Genomic DNA, 22,769 nt, shown 5'->3' with positions numbered 1-22,769 from the left:
ATGAGTGAATGTGAGTGAAAGGATTAATACAGGCAAAATAACAACAATGACTGCATTTTTATAATATACTTAATATTTAAAAAATTTTATCTATAAACAAATCAATAAAGGCTTATTTCATACAAGTCTTTTCATTGGATATAATGGTGCTGCTATTTTCAATCTGACATTGTTTTGCAGATCCATTACTTGTTTTGCAGATCCCTACCCACCTTCATAAGCACAGATGTCAAAGTGTAACTCACAACTAAGCAGTATTTAAAAATATTTTCTTTCCCTTTTTTTTTTTTTTTTTATCTTGGAGACAAGATCTCATTCTGTCACCCCAAGCTGGAGTGCAGTGGTGTGATCTCGGCTCACTGCAGCCTCGACCTCCCCCAGGTTCATGCAATCCTCCTGCCTCAGGTCTCCCCTGACCCCCAATCCTCAACCCCTCCGCCGCCGCCCAGTAGCTGGGACTACAGGCGTGCACCACCACCCCTGGCTAATTTTTGTGTTTTTTTTTTGTAGAGATGGGGTTTTGCCATGTTGCCCAAGCTGGTCTCTTCTAGACTCAAGCAATCCACCTGTCTTGGTCTCCCAAAGTGCTGGGATTAGAGGCATGAGCCACCGCACCTTGCCTTAAAATATTTTCATATTCCTGAATAGAAATTCTGGTACATTAAAAAACATCTGATTTCTCTTGAATATTATTTCATCTAGAATTCTTCACAAGTATTTTTTCTAATATAGTAAATTTTGAGTTTTTAAAAAAGCAGCAAATACTGAATAAAATCTGAAGTGCTCAGTAGAGCTAAAATGAACTAAGTATTTTCCAGTAACATTCAACATCAGCAAAGGAATACAAATTTGAAACAAGAAAAGGGCACAAATGTCATCACTGATTTATAAGTAATTAATTTAAAAATATGCATCTATAATGATCTTTTAAAAGGAAACCTTGAGAATGCTGAGGTTCTAATACTAAGCTAGTCTTATAGTTACAGAAAACTTAAATAGCATAACTATTAAGATTTAAACACCAATTTTCTGAAATAAGGCAAAAACGTATTTTCATTACTTGTATTTTCTCCAATGTAAAATCTATGGGGAAAAAAGCTGTGAACCACTCCTAAACCCAGAGATCATCTGTTTAAAAATAACCAGTAAAAAAGTTTCTGCTAAAACCTATGTATACATGTAGAATTCAGGCCTTTCTGTGCTCTTCTATATAAGGTTGCAACCAGAGCAAATTAATGGTGTTCCACAGCAAAGGCACAAAAGCTAGATAAGAATCTTGTTTCACTGCTAGAAATCAGAACTGTAGAAATCACTATAGGCTTTTAAAAGGGCAGAATGTTCAAAGAATGAAACCTCTAAAATAGCTAGATTATATCTTATTTTTTCTCAAATGTGAAAAACAGCTCAGGCGTAATCCCAAACAAAACTATCTGAAGCTAAAATGATCAAGTTTATTACAGTCCCCCCAAATATTAAAGAGAGCTCTTAAAAATAAAACTTGAATAAGGGCCATGAACTGGTTCAACACGCTTAACAGTGGTTTTATGAATTACAATGAATGCTGCTACTCTCTAAAAATGAATGTATCAAAGAGGAAATAACCTCCTTGGCATGCTTGCAGCTATATAACGTATTTGTTTCACTGCTTTCAACCGCCTGTGCTGGCGGCTCAGAATAAGTCAATGGGAGGAGGATTTCAGTCACAACAGCAAGCAAGTCTAGTGAACAGATAAGATGACATGCTCGGCAAAATAACAACGAAACCAGAGGTAAGCATTTAATAAACACATATGGAATTAATCTAAAGGTTTTTTTTTTAATCTTCAAGAATTCTGCTATCATAATCTTTCATTTCTATTCAGCAGTTTAAAAATCAAAATGAAAAATTTACTAATGCTAAAGGAGAGTTTTTAAAAACTTGATTTGTACATTTGATGAACAAATAAATGGTCTAATCTTCCTTGTGGTTTCCCTTTCTTCTCAAGGCAACTGGGAAGGTTAAAAAAATAAACACTACTTAAAACAAAAAAAGAATTGATTTGAATTTGGCAAATTTAGTGATTAAATTTAGAACACAATTGTTGCAAAGACATCCCATGAGAGATGAAATTACTAAAAACAATTATTTGGATCCTGGTAATACCTATTTTTTTTCCTTCTCTCAAACTAAAGGAAATCTAAAATGACATTTATATCAGTACTCACAAACCTGATAAGACAAAGCTAATTACATATAAGGATCCCTAGCTGGTAAATCATTTATGTAGACCCTTGTTGGGCTTTGAGTGTTTCTAGGTGGGTGGCCAGCGCATACTAAAAGTTCTATTCTGAACTATTGTGTTTCGACTTTTCTATTCTTCTGTAAGTAAAGGTAAAAAGACATTCAAGGGTCAGGAAACACCTAACTTTTTGTTATAACCATTGAAAAAATTAATGTGTCTTCTGTTTCATTAACTGAGCAACATCAGAAATACAGTATATTTGGAGAATTGGCTGCATTGTCACAAATGCACAACAGACTTACTAAGAAGGGAAGGGCTATGAAGTTCAAGTGTTTTTACCACTTTCAGAAATGAATAAAATAATGCAGTCTATGTATTTTGTATCTAGGGGGAACTCTCTGGCATGCAAGTTCAAACACGACTCTACAACTACGGCAGAAAAAGAGAGAGAGAGAAACTAAAAAAAAAAAATATATATATCCTATTTTTTTTCACAGCTATCAGTTTCTTTCACTGAGCTTTCCTAAATTTAAGCCTCTAGAAAATAATAAATACTTGGAGATCTTACCTACAAACATGGACAGATGTGTGTATGCGCTCATTTTAGAGAACCTGAATTTTTTTTTTTTAAAGGAAGGTGTCAACTTTGGCTTTTGAGTGTTTGGCATGGGTACAATGCCTTAAAAAAACAGATGAGCAGCTTAGCTACTAACCATGCTGACCACTGTTTGGAACGGGATTGAATCACAGAAAAACAGCAAATGGCTCTCTCTTACAGAGTGTCTGAACTTCAAAGCACAATTCCTGAGCACATTTTGCAGAGCACCTTTGTTCACGTTATCTCTTCTAACTGGTCTGGATTACAGACAGAATCAATACCAGAGGAAATGAAACAGATTGTTGAGGAACAGGGAAATAAACTGCACTGGGCAGCTCTTCTGATACTCATGGTGATAATACCCACAATTGGTGGAAATACCCTTGTTATTCTGGCTGTCTCGCTGGAGAAAAAGCTGCAGTATGCTACTAATTACTTTCTCATGTCCTTGGCGGTGGCTGATTTGCTGGTTGGATTGTTTGTGATGCCAATTGCCCTCTTGACAATAATGTTTGGTAAGTATTTCACTTTGTTTGTGCCATCAAACCACAGAACTATGATATACTATTAGAGAATGGACACTCATTTAATCTTTACTTATCTTGAAATAAAAGATGAACTTGGACTATTTAAAGAAACGGCAAGTAAACAGCCCCTTGTTTTACATCATTCTCTATGGTTGATCATCAGTTTTAAAGAGCAAAAAATATTTTTTGTAAACTATTTTTCTCCCTCCTAAGCTATCTAATAAAATCATTTAAAAAGTCATTCAAGTTAGTGATATTTATAGATTCTGAATATATTATCTATAAATTACAGTGAATAGGCCTATACTTTAACTTTTCTACACTGATCTTTTTTTCCTCAAAGCAATAACTAGGACACTTCCAGGACAGATATGCGCCGGGTTAACGATAAGGTCTTTGAATTACTAAATCCCAATTTAAATTGCTAAACTTCAGTTTAAAATTGGAATTGTCCAAAAATTCTTATTATAGCTCTTAATAGTTTGTATATTATAAACTTGAACACAATTCCTACATATGTGTCATGTTAAGAAAAATTATGTTTAGTTGCTGAAGGAAATGGTTTGGCTCAGAGTGTCCACAGAGATGATCTATCTATTTAATTTTTTATGATATATAGGCATCTGTGTTCCTGATAGGCCTCTAAGTTAGTAAGTGGATTAAAACCTAGTTATTGTGATAATAAAAGGTATAGTTTGACACTGAAATCTTAGTTTGTTATAATAAAAAAAATAGATAGAAGTAGTTCCAGATTTCTGCATATCATCTCTAGTTATAAAATTTGGGTAAACACAAATAATTCTGCTGATGAATTATGAGGGCTCCTAGACTCTTGGAATCAGCATTAAAAGGATATTTAACTTATTCAATGCTTGGTATAAACTGATATTCCATTCATAAACTGCCTAAGCAAAATGATTACTTGTGGCAGATACAGTTTCTTAGAATTACATTTACTTATATGAAGATAAAAATATTTTAAGTTATAGAAGTAAAATTTATTAAACTAGAATCCATATTAGAAGGTAAAAAACCCCTGCTATTCCAACTATTATACCCAGGTTTTACACATTACAATTTTATAAGTAATAACAGAAAGATATCTAAAACTATTATCAGATAGTAACAGGTTTACACCTTCCATTTTAAATCAACATTTAACTGGGCTTTAAAATAAATCAAGAAAATTATGTGGCAGGACAAGCAGTAACGAGTAAAGTTCTACTGCTTTAATTAGACTTTCTAATAATTAACAAATTAAAATAAATTTGTAATCTTTTAAGTAATCTAATGCTGCATGAAACCATGAAAAATAATTAAGAAACCTTACTATAATAGAGAACATAAAGAACCCTAATTCTGAATAAAGCTTAAAAGAAAGTATTATGTAGAAATATATATGCATATTTGATAAATACTGTACAGGCATATGATTCCAGCTCTCATCTCCATGTGCATAATAGTAGCTTAAGATGTAAAATCATACTCTTCAAACTGTGCTTTGCTAGGCATACAGAAAATGTCAAAATGTTTATTTCAGACTACCATAAAATTTAATATGTCATTCAATATATGAAATTGAAAGAATTATGCAGAAGTGAATTTTAGCTTTAAAATCTTTGAGCCCATAAATATCAAACATCTATTATATGCAAAGTACCATGGTAGATACTTAAATTATCAGCTAAATAGTTAAGGAATCTTAAAAGGCAAAGTACCATAGAATTAAAGTGAGCTAACAAACAAAATACAAAAACAGGTAACAAAGATAATTCCATGTATTCTAGAAAAAAATAGGTATCCAGCAGCTGAAAACTTTAAGTGTATATTTAAAATGCTGGTACCCAACATATCCTTAGCAATACAAGTTAGCAGAAAACCCAACATATGTTAACATAAAATATGTGAAATGTCTTCATATTTATGTCTTAAATAATTGATAGATATTTTAATAGTATTTCATTCTTCCAAATGTTTGTTAACTTTAAATTTATTTTTATTTATTTATTTTAATAGAGATGGAGTCTGGCAATGTTGCCTGGGCTGGCCTCAAACTCCTGGGTTCAAGTGATCCTCTGGCTTCAGCCTCTCAAGTAGCTAGGATTACAGGCACATTCCACCATGCCTGGCTCATGTTTGTTAATTTCTAATTACAAAATAAAATATTTTATAGCCCCAAACACTTTTACTATCAGAATTAAGTTGTATAGTGGGGTTTGTAGATTTTTAAAAAATGAACAAATCTGTGAGCCACTATCTAATACATTATTGCATTATTTAAAGCATAATTCAATTTCTATGAAAAAATGTAGGAAAAAAACACATGTTGCCCTCTAACAAACTTCAAAGGATGAATTCATAAATTTGGAACTGCATGTATTACAAATGGAAACCTGACTTCAAATACTAAGATATTTTTATAACCTTTTGCAAGTTAATAAACACTAAGATTTTTCTAAACTAATGCATTTATAAGAAGTTCTGATAACTTTAAAAGGCAGAATTAGTCTTTACACTCTTATTGTAGTGGTAATCTTCAGGACTTCTAATGTTTGTACAAACAAGTGTTCTTGGTTCTATGATAAAAGATTAACTATCACTATGAGCAATAATTTTAGCTATCGCAGGGGAATTCAATGAAAGTAACACAAAAACTATACTAGCTCGTAGTCTAATAAAATGAAATTTAAAAAATAAGAGCAGTAAAATACAAAAGTGGACCTTGTGTCCTTATACTGAGATATTTTATTCAACCACTGATCTGTATAATATTTAACAATATACGGTTTGAATTCATATTTTCCCAAGATTATGACAACTCAGGCACAACATTGTCTTTCAAATGAGTTGTGCTAGGTCAATTTTTCTGTCACTTCTTCCTATCTGGGAGCACTGGACTTGATCTTTACAGTTCTAGTTTTTTATTGTCTTGTCCATAATTCCTAAAATCCATGATCACAAATCAACAGCTTATAACATAAGGCTTGAAAATACCTACGTTAGAAATACTTGAGCAAGAAAACAACACCTTATGCTGATATAAAAAAGACAGGATGTTCACCATTTAAGAGCTTCTCTGAACCTTTCTTTCATTTTATAAGTGATTTAAAAAGTAACAGGGGAGGCTGAAACGGATGGATCACCTGAGGTCAGGAGTTCGAGACCAGCCTGGCCAACATGGCGAAACCCCGTCCCTACTAAAAATACAAAAATTAGCTGGGCGTGGTGGTATGTGCCTGTAGTCCCAGCTACTCGGGAGACTGAGGCAGGAGAATAGCTTGAACCCAGGAGGCAGAGTTGCAGTGAGCCGAGATGGTGCCACTGCACTCCAGCCTGGGTGATGGAATGAGGCTCTGTTTCAGGAAAAAAAAAAAAAAAAAAGTAACACGGGACAATATGGCATCTGGCCATCCATTGGGCGTTATTGGTTTATTTATAAGTTTGTTTTTTTTTTTTTTTTTGAGACGGAGTCTCGTTCTGTTGCCCAGACTGCAGGGCAGTGGCATGATCTCAGTTCACTGCAACCTCCACCCACAGGTTCAAACGATTCTCCTGCCTCAGCCTCCCGAGTAGCTGGAACTACAGGCGCAGGCCACCACACCTGGCTAAGTTTTGTATTTTTGGTAGAGAAGGGGTTTTGCCACATTGGCCAGGCTGGTCTTGAACTCCTGACCTCAGGTGATCCACCTGCCTCGGCCTCCCAAAGTGTTGGGATTACAGACATGAGCCACCAAACCTGGCTATAACTTAAGTTTCAATTGATGCCTCATGATCTGTAAGTTCAAACAGTATCCATGGTATAGGCTGAAAGACGGCTGTTTGAAGCAAGACATCCCAAGGTCTGAATCCTGGTTCTCCTGTGTTGGATCAGGCAAGTCATTTATTATTTTAGAGTTCAATCACTTATTATTTCAGAGTTCAATCACCTTGTCAAGCAGGGCCCGGCATCTTATAAGCACTAATAGCAATTGGTAGAGTACTGCATGCAAATTAAATATGATTTAGTTGAGATGCAAGTCTAATCAGAGATGAAACAAATGTATAGCAGTAAGAGAAAAATTGCAGTTATTCATTTATGCAGTAAAATGTTAGCCTACCCAATTCTGAAATGGAGGAGAAAAGCAATGAATTAAAGGCACATCTTTTTGTAAAGTGGAAATTTTAAAAACCAGGAAAAAATTATGTAAGCATTAAAATGCTTAAAACATTTAAAACACTATCATATTAGACACTGAACCCCAGGATAACTCATATGCTCAAATGTAGTGAAAAAAGTAAAAAACAAAACAGAAACTTTTAAACAATAACTTGAACTGAACTATGTCTTTCTTTTCTGGAAGATAAAGACAGAAGCATTAGAATTTCTGAGATAAATGCATATTTGAAAATTATGTTCTTTTTGGACATAAGAACTATTTATGATTTGTCCTGCTGCAATAAGTTCATGAACTGAGTACCTCTGTAAACTATAGGAACAGCCCACTTGGAATGCCTTTAAAAATAGTCTTTTACATCCTCCAAAGGGAAACATTTTATGTCCCAGATTTATGGACTGATGCTAATTATTTTCCGGACAAATGGTGTAACCTGACTTTCCAAACTAAAAAGCTGTCCAAAGGTTAAGCAGGTTTCAAATAAAATAAGTCTGCCTCATCAAGATACGGGGTTGCTAGTAAAAATCCTCAGGTTTTTGTACTAATTCAAAAGAAAGCAAAAACAAACAAAAAAATACCCAAACCAACAAAAAACCCAGGCATGCAATGCATACAGGTTATTTTCCTGTACCGTACATAAAATAAACAGCAGTTAAAATTCAATGTTAGTAAAAAACATACTTTTATGACAAATTTAATTCAAAGTTAAACAGAGTTAAACTGTTCTCAGCCCATCCTCCCTCACCCCCCGAAAGTACAGCTTTAAGTTTTAAGCTGAATCAGATGCATGCACTTTTGCTACAGCAGGTAGAGAGACAAACACTCTTATTTCAAACTGATGATATGGCTTGTTTCTATGTAGGAGTGTTTTCATGGCTGAGTTAGTTGGCTAGTTTCTGTTAAACAATAGTAATAAGCACTAACATTTATTGAGTGTCTTCTTTATGCCAGGAACTGTTCTAAACACTTCACATGTATTTAATCATCATCCATATAAACTCTATTAAAGAAATCCTATAAAACAGGTACTATTATCCCCATTTTACAGAAGACAGAGAAGCAGAGGGATAAGTAATCTGTTCAAGATTACAAAGTAAGTGGCTGAGACATGATTTAAACCCAGGAGGACTGATTCTAGAATTCACACTCTTAACCTTTATTATTCTGCTTTCTCAAATGTCAATGAGAAATTCGACCAGCCAAAACTGTCATATTTGGCATACAGAACCAACATTTATACCTTAAATAACCCCATGTAACTGTTCAGAGGATCACAGAATTTTTTCCCCCCCTAGGGACAAGTTAGAACTCAGTATTCTTTTCAGTTAAAGTTATATTTCATATTAAGTGGAAAAGAATACTCGAGCGTCAACCTATACTTGCACAAATCCTTCAGATGACTGCAAGATCTCTTTTCTGTGGAAGGTATTAGACCTAGGCCCATACCTATGAAGTTGTTGAACCTTGTCTGGGAGACAAATAAAAATTTATATAACTGAATGACAACTCCTACCATCCCTCATGTATGGCAGAATTTAAAGCAGTCTTCATTTTAAACAATAAAATATTTGTGCTACTGATATTCTTTAGATAATTAAACAATTGTCTATAAGACAAGACCCATCTAGGACTTGTTTTGTTGCTTTAATATTCAGTCTGTAATTATTTCAGGCATTGACAGAAATGCTATTATTCTTTCTTAATTTTAATGAAAGAGTCTAATTTAGAGCCCCAGAATAACAGTAATTTAGTTGAAGAACCTAGTAACTTATTTCCCTCAGACTGACTCTTAGATACACATTTCTTTCTTTCCATTTAAGTATGTAACTGTTTCACTTCATTATTTCAAATTTTCAATGTCTTAAGTCTTTGTGGAAGTACATTGGACAGAATACATTATAACAAATAAATGTAATTAGAAATTCTTAAAACCAAAACTCCTAAAATAAACGTTTTGAAATAAAGTATTTCACCATACCAACTTAACCTTTAATTTAGTTATCCTAAACAGAAAAAAACTTTTCTGACTTTGAGCTAACTAAATTAATACTAACTAAAAAATGATTTTAGAATGAAAGTCTCTAGACTAGGAAAAGCCCCTTTATAAAACGTCTAGAACTGTTTTAAATTTCTATAAATTCTTAGATTACCCAAATCTATTAGGCATTTAAAAAAGCCTCTTTTTCTTTTTTGTGTTGTATATAAGGTTTCTATTAATTTAATGCAGTTATCTTTTTCTTTTATGTTAGTTTCATAAAAACTATCCACCAGTGTTTCACGAAACTTGAAATCAGAAAGGCTTGGAATTGTAAAGATTCATCTCTCTTAATCTTAAATTTCAGTCTTATTCTTTCTTAAAGAAAATTCTGTATCACATCTCAATATTTCTGTTAACAATAAAGCACTAACTGTAATAAGAAAATTCTAGTGAATTTTAAGTGGGAATGAGTTTATAAATTCTGTTTAAAGTGAGGCTAACAGGGCTTCATAGGGTTACTTAAATCAGCACTAAAAAAACTTCCTTCTTAGTCCACAATCAGGAGTATGTGGATCAGATGGTCAAATTCCAAAGACACGTACTTTTTATATGAATTTTCTTATGGCTTCCTGCTTATGGCTACTAGATTTATGACTAGAATTTTCCAAACCTTAATCTTCAGAAGTATAATCCATAACTAGAATAGCTAAATAGACAGGTTTAAATAGTTGGCAAACCATTTTAAAAGATGTTACAGAGAGAGTAAGGACTTCAAGGAAGGAAATCTAAGAGACAACACAACAATTACCTGCCTTTTAAATCCTTAACTGCAATCAATATCTCTGATTATAGCTCTAGACGAGTATTTTTCTACCACCCTACTTACAGTCCTAAATCTAGAACTTCAGCTCAAGATGTACCCTCATTTTTAGTAGTTTCCACTGCAAACTCTAAAATGATTCTTTTTTTTTCTTTTATTATTATTATTATAATACTTTAGGTTTTATGGTACATGTGCGCAATGTGCAGGTAAGTTACCTATGTATACATGTGCCATGCTGGTGCGCTGCACCCACTAACTCGTCATCTAGCATTAGGTATATCTCCCAATGCTATCCCTCCCCCCTCCCCCCACCCCACAACAGTCCCCGAAGTGTGATGTTCCCCTTCCTGTGTCCATGTGTTCTCATTGTTCAATTCCCACCTATGAGTGAGAATATGCGGTGATTCTTTTCACTATACTTAGACTGTTAGTTTGCTTTGAAGCTGCCTGTGTCCAAGGTCCTTTTCCACTAAATGACAAAAAATCTGAATGCTATGGCTAAGAGTGAGAAAATCCAATTGATTAGATTTTCTCCAAACAACAGTTTCTCCGACTTAATTTATTCTGAGAGGCCTCCCATTAGTTCCTTTCCATGAGACATTCCAAGTGCCTATAACCAACCCTACAACAGGAAACTTAGGTGCATCTTTTAAGACTCAGACACAAACCTTACCAGAAAGTCTTCCAAAGCACTGCTTCTCAAATGTTAATTTGCATACAAATCACCTGGAAACCTTGTTTAACTGCAGAGTCTGATACAGTAGGTCTGAGATGAAACCCAAGAGCCTGCATCTCTAAGTACCCAGATGATGCCGATCCTCACTCTCCATCTTAAGAGCAAACTCTGAGTGGCAGTTCTCAATAACACTTTCAAATAATATTTAAATTTCAATAAATAAATGCCTCCCCTCCTTACCTCTATATTCAGACTTAATTATACCTGAATTTACTCATCTGCAAGATCAATGGTAATCTCTAAGGTTCCTTCCAGCTCAATAAATCTAAAATTTACCACCTCTATCCCTTCCTACCCCCAATTCAACAAGCAGGCAAAGTTTATTTACAGTAACACACTGAAAAGTATGAATGACCCTTTCCACTTGATGCTTTAATCCCTTCTTAAGAAGCTGCTGAACATGGAACTAAGTCCCAATCATTTATTCTTTTTGAGTAAAAGTTTGCGCTGATTTTGTTATTTTGTTCCTAGGAGAAATATTTTAATATTCTTATTCAGAATGCCACATACCAACTCTGGAAACAGAAGGCACCAAAAAGTAGATGTGTCAGCCTTGCTACCTTTTGGATACTTTGTCAAGTGCCCAAATATTTTTCACTGACATCCTACCTAACTTAAAAGAAATCTTCTACTTGATGCTTGAAAATAACATAGCCAAATCTATCTGAAAACTCTGCCCCTAAATTATGCTATTTTTTTTTTTTTGGTCTGAGATTTTAATCTCTCTCCACCCCCAGGCTCCTTAAATTTTAAACAGTTCACAATAGAAGAGTCTCTTGTTGTTCTGTAATCCTGAGATGATTATTCTGGTTTTCCTTCAATTATGACAATTACTTTATACCTGTCAAAGTCAGATATACCTGCAATAGCCAGAAGAAAAGTAGATTACATTTTATCAGTGGACATATAACAATCAAATCCTAAAAGAGACTTAGATAATCTCACATGCATGACATCTGTTCTCTACAGGAGTTAAACTGGATTCTAATGGAAATATTCTAGGGGGAATTCTAAAATTTTAGTTGTTTTGAAACTGTAAACATGTAAGTGGTGGGTGTAATATATAATGCATAATATATTAAATTCATATATGTATGAACATCTGTGTAAGTAAATTTATTAGAAAACTATGCAGAATATTCAATATCACATCCACACCTAAAATTTTTTTAAGGTTAATATTTCTAAAGTGCTTAAGACCATATGAGGTATGCAGTGTTTTATAAGAGTTTGTTAAATAAATTAAGTACTATGTCTAACCCTGAGATTTTCTTTTCAAACCGAAAGTCTGTACTAATTATTATATCTCCAGTTTTTGGAGTGAATGATGGAATATAGAAGGGGAAACAATCTACTTTTCTTCCGGATAACCTGAAGCCATTCCTTTTGCAATCTTTATTTGAGAACTATTTCTGTCAAAAAAATCACTCCACTATTTCACCAAACTAGAGTATGCTATAAACAAGGATCTCGCTGCTAGTTATTGCTAGAAGTGAGCCCAAAACCCAGGTGTCACAGAGACTCCCATTCTAATATGCTTTTTGTCATACTGTTTCCTCTACATGGTAAAATGTTTTCTTTTTATACAACAGCAACTTAAAAATAAATTTTATTTAAATACCAAGGTTAAGTTCCAGTCACAATACTACATAAATTTTAAAAAGATCACAAATGGAATCGACAAAAGAGCAAAGGTCATAATAATGCTAAAAAGTTAAAACTGCTGCTGACTTAGAAAAAAGATATAATTATTATACAAAATAAAAAATGTATTTAAAAGTTACCATCCACAGAAATATTGAACTTAATGTTGTCTCCATTATCTGAAGTTAAACATTATGTTGTTAAAGTTATAAAATTTCAGATGAGCAACAAAAAAGACAAAAGATGTATCACCTGAAAAACTGTAGATTGAAGGTTGCCATTTTATAGGAGAAAATGTTTGTCTTGTTTTTGTTTCTTTCAGAGGCTATGTGGCCCCTCCCACTTGTTCTATGTCCTGCCTGGTTATTTCTTGACGTTCTCTTTTCAACCGCATCCATCATGCATCTCTGTGCGATTTCAGTGGATCGTTACATAGCCATCAAAAAGCCAATCCAGGCCAATCAATATAACTCACGGGCTACGGCATTCATCAAGATTACAGTGGTGTGGTTAATTTCAATAGGTATGTAGAGAATGCCAGAGTGTGGGTGGTAAACAAAGTCTTTGGTTCCACTTGGCTAGGAGAATACCAGGTCTGGTAGGCAATGAAACTCAGCATGAGAGGTCAAGCCAGCCTACTGATATATTAACATAAGCTCCTTATGTCACTGCATTTATCATACGGCTTCTAAACCATACTGTTGGTAAAAAGTGTGACAAGTAACAAAACTCACGTCCTCAGAAAGAACCATCTGCACAGTGTTTACTGAGATTTCTTTCTGCTTAGATTTCTATATGCAGAAAGGTTAAGTTTGAGAACAGTCTTCATATTTCCCAACAGATAATTATGGTCTAGCTAGCATTTGGAATCCTCTAATTACATTAAAATAACAAGAAATGAAATGCACCTTAAATCACATTTTAAAAGATTAATAAGAGAAAAAACAAAAATAACAACTCAAACATTTTGTAGGCAGGTATCAAAGAACACAAATTCATCTTGGAAGCCAACATTTCAGTACATATGTATACAGATTAAAGGCAGTTAAGTGTCTGCTTAAGTGGGTTTTTTTGGTTTGTTTTTTTCTTTTTTGGAGACAGAGTCTTGCTCTGTCACCCAGGCTAGAGTGCAATGGCACAATCATGGTTCACTGCTGCCTTGACTTCCCAGGCTCAAGCAATCCTCTCACCTCAGCCGCCCAAGTAGCTGGGACTACAGGTGCAGCCCCCATGCCTGGAAAATTTTTTTATTTTTGGCAGAGATAGGGTTTTGTCATGTTGCCCAGGCTGGTCTCAAACTCTTGAGCTCTGGTGATCCCCCTGCCCCAGCCTCCCAAAGTGCTGGGATTACAGGCATGAGTCACTGCACTTAAGTGTTTTGAGTATGTTTAATTAAAAGTTTTAAGAGAGATGCAAATAAAACATACTGATGTTCAGAAATTATTTATAAAAGAAGTCCTTTTTCTTCTAAATCATCTTATGGCCCTGTACTCATCTATAATACTCAAAGCTATACTTCTTATCATGAAGTATGCGTAAATCATTCAAAGCTCTTACATATTAGTATTAGAAAAACAAATAGATTTGCAAAAATTACAATGGTTTGACCAGCAGATTTGCTTCTTCCTTGTAAAAATATTTCAAAGAGGCAAATATTTCAAAAAGGTCTCTTAAAAAATTAAAAGACCTGGAATACTTAAATTACTCCTCCCTAATCTGAGTAGGAGCACTGGGGCAAAAACAGCAAGAAAGCAAAACAATGAAATTGACCTTTATATTCCTGAAATGATGATATAAGGGCTTGACCTCTTTGAAAAAGTTTGGAGGTAAAAGCAAGCTGTGTTACTCCTCTGGTGTGGGAAGAAAACAGGGTCAAGAAAAAGTCTATTCAGAATGAAGAGATTTAAAAACAGTGAGAAAAGGCTAGTTGAGGGGGTAGATACCGACAGAGCAGAACCAGCCCCCCAAAAGCAGCTACAGAAAGGGAATGGGAGACAATGAGTGAAAATGAAAATTTGAAGTGGAGAGGAGGAGAACTATAATAAAGTCATCTATGCCAGATGACTCACATTTGGTAAGCTCACTGGAGGGAGAGGGCAAGGGAGAGTGTGAGGTATGTGTATATCGGGGTGGGGTGGGAGAGTAGGACACAGAAAGGGAAAAAAAGTTGAAGAAACGGATCCTTAAGAATAATTAAAATATTTGAAACTGTGAAATGTGATCAAGCTAATAAGGTAAGCAGCCTGCTGGTATAAATGGCATCTAAATTAAGGCTGGATACCATCAATTTATAAATTGACCACATTTTTATTGAGTGTTTATAATGTGCTAGGTACTAAGAATACACAGATGATCAAGAAAAAGAATCTTTGCACTCAAGAAAGGCAGACATATAAACAAATTACACTAACACAAAGTGATGAGTGATGCAGGAGAAAAAAGAATAAAAGGAAGACTCATAATATATAGATTTAGAAATCCACTTCTTCCTTTTATAGGTAAGAAAAAAGAAACCTAGAGGTTTTAATCAGTTGGCTTAAGAACTCTTACAGCTTTTCACCAAGGCCAAGATCAATGCTCTTTCACTTCACTGCACTTTGTCTTGCAGAACCGATCACAAATCAGTAACTTTGAAAAAATGAAAATGCAGATGACAATAAGCTCAGTTTTGAAATTCTACAAAATGCTGAAGAGAGCTCACTCTCTTCTTTTGAATTTACATTTATTCTAGGTAATACCTGGCAACAGAAAGTATAATAATATAACAGGGTAAGGGCATAAAAAGTACCAGTGAAAACTTTTACAGTTATTGACCAACAAGCTGGATAGGAAAATAGTGTGAGTCTTGATATTAACAGAATGTAAAAATTGAGACGAATGAAGTCTCATTAATAGAATGAGTTAATAGAATGTGAAAACTGAGACGAATGAATGAACTAGAGATAAAAATAACAGGAAACAGAAGTTCTCTAGGAGAGAGGGGTAGCAGGACAAGGAAGGGAAGTATTAGAGTTCATAATCTTAGGGCTTGTTCTAAGTAGACTTGTAGATGGCTTTAGTGCAAATAATAATAATTAGAGTCAAAGAGTTCAAGAAATATAAAATTAAGGTCTTAGAAGGGTCATGAATGGGATGAAGTTGTGGAAAATGCTGGCACTGGAACAGTGGAGAGAAGACTATAGCAGGTACTGAAGCCATTGACGAAGATGAACAAATGTCATGGAGGTTAACAGAAAAGCAAGATGGAGAAGAAAGTATTAAGTAGATAAAATAAACTTCAAAAGGCAAGTGTTTTGGGGGAGAAATAAACAGTGGAATGGTGATCTGAAAGTAACAGGGTAAAGCAGGGGTCAGCAAACTTTTTCTATAAAGGGTAAGACAGCAAATATTTTGGGCTTGCAGGGCGTGTATGGTTTCTGTCACAGCTCCTCCACTCTGCTGCAGTAGAACAAAAGCAGCCACAGACAATATGTTATTAACAAATGGGAGTGGCAGTGTGCCAATAAAACTTTTACAAAAATAGAATGGGGGCCAATGGTCCTCAAACTGTAGTAGAACAAATATACAGAACCCTCTTTCTGGTGGTGTCCATGAGGAAAAGGAGAGAAAGTAATGGCCTCTGCTAGAAAGGGTTTGAGGAACATATTCTTGTCAATGGCTCTTCAGCTACCATAAAAAGGGTGTGTAGATGAGGAGTGCTCTTGGATTCACAAAACAACACAAGGATTCCAGAGGTTTCTAAAGATCAATTAATTCAGACGTTTAAAAAATATCTGCTGTTTCAAAGGAAAAAGATTCAGGTTAACCCCTGTATTATTTGTCTTTCTAATAAGCTACTTCACTAAGCAACATCATATTTAAATACTTACTTCATGGTATTTAAAGATCAGAAAATTAACATGAGGTATATTTCTTTCCTACGTCATAAAAGAACTTTTTTTTTTTTTTGAGACGAAGTCTTACTTTGTCGCTGAGTGTGGAGGGCAGTGGTGTGATCTCAGCTCACTGCAACCTTGGCCTCCTGGGTTCAAGTGATTCTCCCACCTAAGCCTCCTGAGTAACTGGGACTACAGGCATGTGCCACCATGCCTGGCTAATTTTCATATTTTTAGTAGAGATGGGGTTTCGCCATGTTGGCCAGGCTGGTCTCAAACTCCTGACCTCAAATGATCCACCCCCACTTGGCCTCCCAAAGTGCTGGAATTACAGGCATGAGCGCCACTGTGCCCAGGCTTCTACAGAAGAAGAAAGATTAAGAACTCATAATCTTTCAACATCATGATTCACACACACTCAAATTTGAAGTAGCACTATGGAAAGGATTAAAAGACATTCACACATATCAAAAGGTAAAACTGTTAAATGAAACTGTAACCTCAAAGATAAAACCGAGTAAAGATACTGAATAAATGTACTCTGAAGTGCCTCTAGATCAACTACACTGGATAATAAGAAAAAAGCAGGTTGTCTTCTGAATTTCTCTTCCTTAATCTGAGATAGCTTAAAAAACAAAAATAGACTATGAGAAATATAGAATAAATGAAGACATTCTCCACTATATCATGGATATACTATAGCTTTAGGGGAGCTTTCATTATAAATCTGAAATTACTAACAATCTCTGTTTAAAAACAGATTTGCTCACTTAGGTTCTGTTTGTCAAATCTTCACTGATGAATGCTTTGACAAATCCTGCATTGTGGGTCCCAGGAATTATAATGCACCAACAAGCAGAAAGTTATAAGGATGCAATCCAAAAGGATCTAATCAAAGAGTTACAGGTCATAAAATGACTCAATTTATCTTGTTTTCCTCTTCCTTAGGCATTGCCATTCCAGTCCCTATTAAAGGGATAGAGACTGATGTGGACAACCCAAACAATATCACTTGTGTGCTGACAAAGGAACGTTTTGGCAATTTCATGCTCTTTGGCTCACTGGCTGCCTTCTTCACACCTCTTGCAATTATGATTGTCACCTACTTTCTCACTATCCACGCTTTACAGAAGAAGGCTTACTTGGTCAAAAACAAGCCACCTCAACGCCTAACATGGTTGACTGTGTCTACAGTTTTCCAAAGGGATGAAACACCTTGCTCGTCACCGGAAAAGGTGGCAATGCTGGATGGTTCTCGAAAGGACAAGGCTCTGCCCAACTCAGGTGATGAAACACTTATGCGAAGAACATCCACAATTGGGAAAAAGTCAGTGCAGACCATTTCCAACGAACAGAGAGCCTCAAAGGTCCTAGGGATTGTGTTTTTCCTCTTTTTGCTTATGTGGTGTCCCTTCTTTATTACAAATATAACTTTAGTTTTATGTGATTCCTGTAACCAAACTACTCTCCAAATGCTCCTGGAGATATTTGTGTGGATAGGCTATGTTTCCTCAGGAGTGAATCCTTTGGTCTACACCCTCTTCAATAAGACATTTCGGGATGCATTTGGCCGATATATCACCTGCAATTACCGGGCCACAAAGTCAGTAAAAACTCTCAGAAAACGCTCCAGTAAGATCTACTTCCGGAATCCAATGGCAGAGAACTCTAAGTTTTTCAAGAAACATGGAATTCGAAATGGGATTAATCCTGCCATGTACCAGAGTCCAATGAGGCTCCGAAGTTCAACCATTCAGTCTTCATCAATCATTCTACTAGATACACTTCTCCTCACTGAAAATGAAGGTGACAAAACTGAAGAGCAAGTTAGTTATGTATAGCAGAACTGGCAGTTGTCATCAAACATAATGATGAGTAAGATGATGAATGAGATGTAAATGTGCCAAGAATATATTATATAAAGAATTTTATGTCATATATCAAATCATCTCTTTAACCTAAGAGTTAAGTATTAAGAATACCTAATTTTCCTAATTTGGACAAGATTATTCCATGAGGAAAATAATTTTGTATAGCTACAAATGAAAACAATCCAGCACTCTGGTTAAATGTTAAGGTATTCGAATGAAATAAAGTCAAATCAATAAATTTCAGGCTTTAAAAAGAACCACCGTCATCATAAAATTTATTTGGTTCCTAATTATATGCAAAGGTGTGCTAAGAATGAAATAAAACAAAACAAACATTAGCCTTGCCTTCCAGGTCTTAAAAGCATAAGACATGATACAGAACAAAAGGAACACAGAGCTAAAAATAAGTGCACAAAACAGTGATCACATCTGGAGGTGAGTTAAGATTGCCATTTATAGTCTGATTTAGTTGAATGCAGTCATAATTTTCCTTTGATCAGGAAACTGTTTTGATGGAAGGGATAGGGAGGATAGTAGCTGGATATCATACAAAATAACAGGAACTTGGAACTAGACCTGTTTGTTAAATGACTGATATTGAGCTTCTACTCAGCACAGGTAGGTCTATTGGAGAAGGAGGAAAAAGCAAATAAAATCGCTCTTGGGTACCTGAATCACACTAGGTTTCTTAGAGATATTAATTAACGTGCACAAGCATGGGACCTTAATCAGGGATACAAACTTTAAGTGAGATCATGCCTGCCTATCTATGCTTGTCCAGTGACTCAAGTGAACTTCCAGCACAAAATTTTTATTCATCCTTTCAGTATATTATTTTGCACTGTTAGATCTCAGAATGAGTCCAACCTGTGCCACTTACCAGACAGCTGATTAAATTTGGAAAAATACTTAATTTCTTCAAGCCCCAGTATTCTCATCTACATTTTACACAATTCTTATGAGGATGAGTACACAGAAGGCACTAAGTAAATGGTAGACAATTCAATCTACTTTTGATATATATTTTAATGCCCCTGTTAATAAGTGCAAATTTAGGCTAAGGGGGTCTGCAGTGAAGACAACTCATACCTTAGTTTTTCCTTTTCAGGTTCACTCATATTTGTCCCTCAACCTATGACTCTATTGCTGTCCTTCTGCAGGCAACTCAGTTTAGGATAATTGCCTCAAGAAATGTATTGGCTACGGAGAATCTCAGTGTATAAGGGAACAAGGCATATATTTTCACAGTGGCAGAATCCTTTGCTAGAATGCAGCTCTAATACATAAATCCTGATCTGTTACGATTCCTTACTGGCTATATATAATCTGCTGGGAAGAGTATATCATACACATTTAATTCCTAAATCATCAAAGCTTTAGGCATGTTTCCCTACTACTAGTCTAAGATTTTTCAGCAGCATTAGGGATGGTTATCTCACATAAGAGGCAAAATAATTTATATTCCTTAAAAAAAAAATCATTCTCTATTTTGGTTTTTGGTTCTGGTCTGTAATATGATGGATTTGGCATATGTTAAGATTTATATTCTTGCCAAGGTATGTTGAGATTAAGTTTTCAGTTATCACTATGACAGTATTCCAAATTCTGTATTTTATGCATCTGAAGGCATACATAATTGTTTCAGGAAATCTATACACCAGAGTTGGCAGGCAATTACATTGCCAAAGCTCTACCCATAGACAACAATCTAGATCAAAAGAACTATCTTCTCACATGCTTTGTACTGCCTCCAAATTTGTGTGCTTAAATATACGCACACCTACAGAATCAGCCACAACACCTATAAACTGTTTCATGTCAAACCCTTAAGAAAAATTTCCTTGCTTACAATTTTTTTTTTCTTTTCTGAGACAGATTCTCACTCTGTTACCCAGGCTGGAGTGCAGTGGCGAAATCTTGGCTCACTGCAACCTCTGCCTCCTGGCTTCAAGTGATTCTCGTGCCTCAGCCTCCCGAGTAGCTGGCATTACAGGTGCCCACCCCCACACCTGGCTAACTTTTGTATTTTTAGTACAGACGGGGTTTCGCCGTGTTGGTCAGCCTGGTCTCCACTCCTGGCCCCAAGCTATCTGCCTGCCTTGGCCTCCCAAAGTGCTGGGATTACAGGTGTGAGTCACCATGTCTAGCTCTTGCTTACAATTAACCCAGAGATCTTTCTATAGTTAATGAGAGACCTTTCTACTATTTCCAGAATATTCTAGAAAGTGAAACATAACTCCACTATTGACTATTTCTGAAAAGTACAACAAAGCCACAAACTCTTACCACTTTGATGCAGAACCGGTATTTCCATTTTATGAATACTTTAAAGAGATGTATAATTTGAAAGCAAATCTCAGCAGTTAAACACCCTTATGTAACAAAAGAACTCCAGTTAATAGTCTTATCTTAGAAGAAAAGGAACAGATTATAACTTTAGAAGAAAAGGAACAGATTATAACTATTTAGAATAATTTTGAAAAAAAAAAAGCTTTTCATTACATGTTACTGCCAATTAATGGAGAGAAGAAAACAAAGATGTAGAAAAAAAATGAAAATGACAAAAAGTAAGGAAAAGTCACAGCACCCAGACAGAAACACAAAGATACTGGGGCAAAAACAGAGAACAGTATACAGAGAATGTGTATCAAATTGATACAGAATTGTGAATGGAGATGTTGTAAAGATGATCACGAATTTAGTGGTAACTGGTTCACTGTGAGGGTTTCTTCAAATTATAAGGATCAATGATGATGTAACATTTTTATATTCAAGGAGTCACTTTGTGTGGTCTAAAAAACAGTTGCACAAAGAATCTGTTGTTCATCTTGCAAGATCCATATCTAAAAGCTTATGAATGTATACACTGAGAAACATTTAATGCCATATTATAACGTCCTAAGTCATAGCATCCTGCAAGGGACCACCAAGACTGTCTAATTTTAAGAAATGTCCATATCAGATTATCAATTTGTTCATTACAGCAACTTAATTTCAACAGATATACAAAGACCAATTCTTTTGACTTTCTTCATCTTCCTTTCCAGTGTCAAGTTAAAATAATTCAGATTCTACTCACTTCCAAATGAGTTTTCAGAAGTCAATGACATGAACAGTACTGCATAAGTTGTTATAATAATAAAATCTGCCTATGAAAGTACTAACAATGGGCCCAACAATCACTTAATTAATTTTTGCTTTTATTACAAGCATTATGAACAAATAACAATCTACAAATATCAGAAGGAAGCAATAAAATACTGTAACACCCTGGACTATCCTAAGAATAAAGGAGATAATATACATAAGAATTTTACACAAAGACAATTTTATCTTAGTTGTTGAAGTACAAATATGTGTTTACTAACATGTTTTTAGTATTCATATCCAATAAGTATACTTAAAAAGAAGTTTTTAAAAATTATGAAGAAATAAACTCTTAAAACATGGTATAAGACCAAATGTCCACAAATTCATTTTAAAAGGGAAATCTCAAGGGGGGAAAAAAGATGGAGCGCATGCTAAGACAGTAAATGATGTCACTTCAGAAAACATGTACTAGTCTTAGGAGATAGGACAGACACTTCTCAAATATTAAAGTTAATGAGGAAAATTGAGAATAAAGCTGTTCTATCAGAGCCACTCAAAAAGATGGTGCTCTGACTGAAAGCATGGTGGAGAAAGCACTGGTCTATCATGAAGCCTGTTTAGAATCTCAGTAGTTAGCTTTATGACAGTGGGGAAATTTGTTAAACATTTTGGAATTCAATTTCCTTATCTTTAAAAACATGTGAATACTGGTTTCTTCTACTTTAAAAAATTCTCTCTCTAGGGAAATGGCAGTAAACTAAAACTAGGGAACGTAGAGAGGATTTTTAACTCCAGCTCCTTAAACAGGTCAATTATATTTAATTTTCATTTATAAAATAAATTTTAGACAAAATTTTTCCAGTTCCCACTTCTTAAAGATTCGTTTTATGAAAAGAGAACCAAGAATGGTCCCTTAGAAGTAGCAAGCACATAAATAACTTATTTGACTATCCTATGTAGTAAAAAACAGCAAAACCTAAGCAGCTCACGGGAGACATCTGCTGCTGAAACTGGGAACTTAACCTGTGTTAGCTACAGGAAATAAAAGGGCAGACATGAATTTTGTTAACTAGGGAGCAAAGCAACATCAGGTTAAAAATGGAAGAAAAACAGTTTTATATGACTGTCAACTTCCTATGTGGCAGAATATAAACACCAAGCCACTGATTTATATTGTTATAAAATATAAAGTCACTGACAATAGAAAACATTAACAACTGACAGGAAACAAAACAACCTAAGAGTCAAACA

The 22,769-nt window shown here is 34.9% G+C and overlaps 2 protein-coding genes across 3 annotated transcripts in view; one reads left to right on the top strand and one right to left on the bottom strand.

The window, feature by feature from the left end:
* Positions 1–22,769, bottom strand: part of PSMD1 (proteasome 26S subunit, non-ATPase 1) — a 115,568-nt gene that overhangs the window by 45,707 nt on the left and 47,092 nt on the right. The gene's annotated exons all lie outside the window — the stretch shown is intronic.
* On the top strand, positions 1,690–21,213 carry HTR2B (5-hydroxytryptamine receptor 2B). 2 transcript variants are annotated; one of them, XM_063648091.1, is made up of 4 exons: positions 1,690–1,769; positions 3,089–3,335; positions 13,005–13,205; positions 17,506–21,213. In XM_063648091.1, the coding sequence occupies exons 1-4, from the start codon at positions 1,740–1,742 to the stop codon at positions 18,396–18,398; spliced, it is 1,371 nt and encodes a 456-aa protein (XP_063504161.1). In that variant the 5' UTR covers positions 1,690–1,739; the 3' UTR covers positions 18,399–21,213. The 2 variants fall into 2 exon arrangements, with proteins under 2 accessions (XP_063504161.1, XP_054333564.1); XM_054477589.2 differs by lacking the exon at positions 1,690–1,769 and having other exon boundaries at positions 2,821–3,335.

This window comes from Pongo pygmaeus, chromosome 11 (assembly GCF_028885625.2).
Source record: "Pongo pygmaeus isolate AG05252 chromosome 11, NHGRI_mPonPyg2-v2.0_pri, whole genome shotgun sequence".
NCBI classification, from domain to species: Eukaryota; Metazoa; Chordata; class Mammalia; order Primates; family Hominidae; genus Pongo; species Pongo pygmaeus.
The sequence above is the reverse complement of the archived record's forward strand: the minus strand, read 5'-3'. Positions and strand labels throughout refer to the sequence as shown.

Bases quoted from the DNA above. Each gene is read 5' to 3' on its own strand.
- HTR2B (XM_054477589.2), top strand. From the start codon at position 2,984: ATGGCTCTCTCTTACAGAGTGTCTGAACTTCAAAGCACAATTCCTGAG. The intron at 3,336-13,004 runs GTAAGTATTTCA...TGTTTCTTTCAG, and splicing joins CCTCTTGACAATAATGTTTG to AGGCTATGTGGCCCCTCCCA. The intron at 13,206-17,505 runs GTATGTAGAGAA...CCTCTTCCTTAG, and splicing joins GGTGTGGTTAATTTCAATAG to GCATTGCCATTCCAGTCCCT.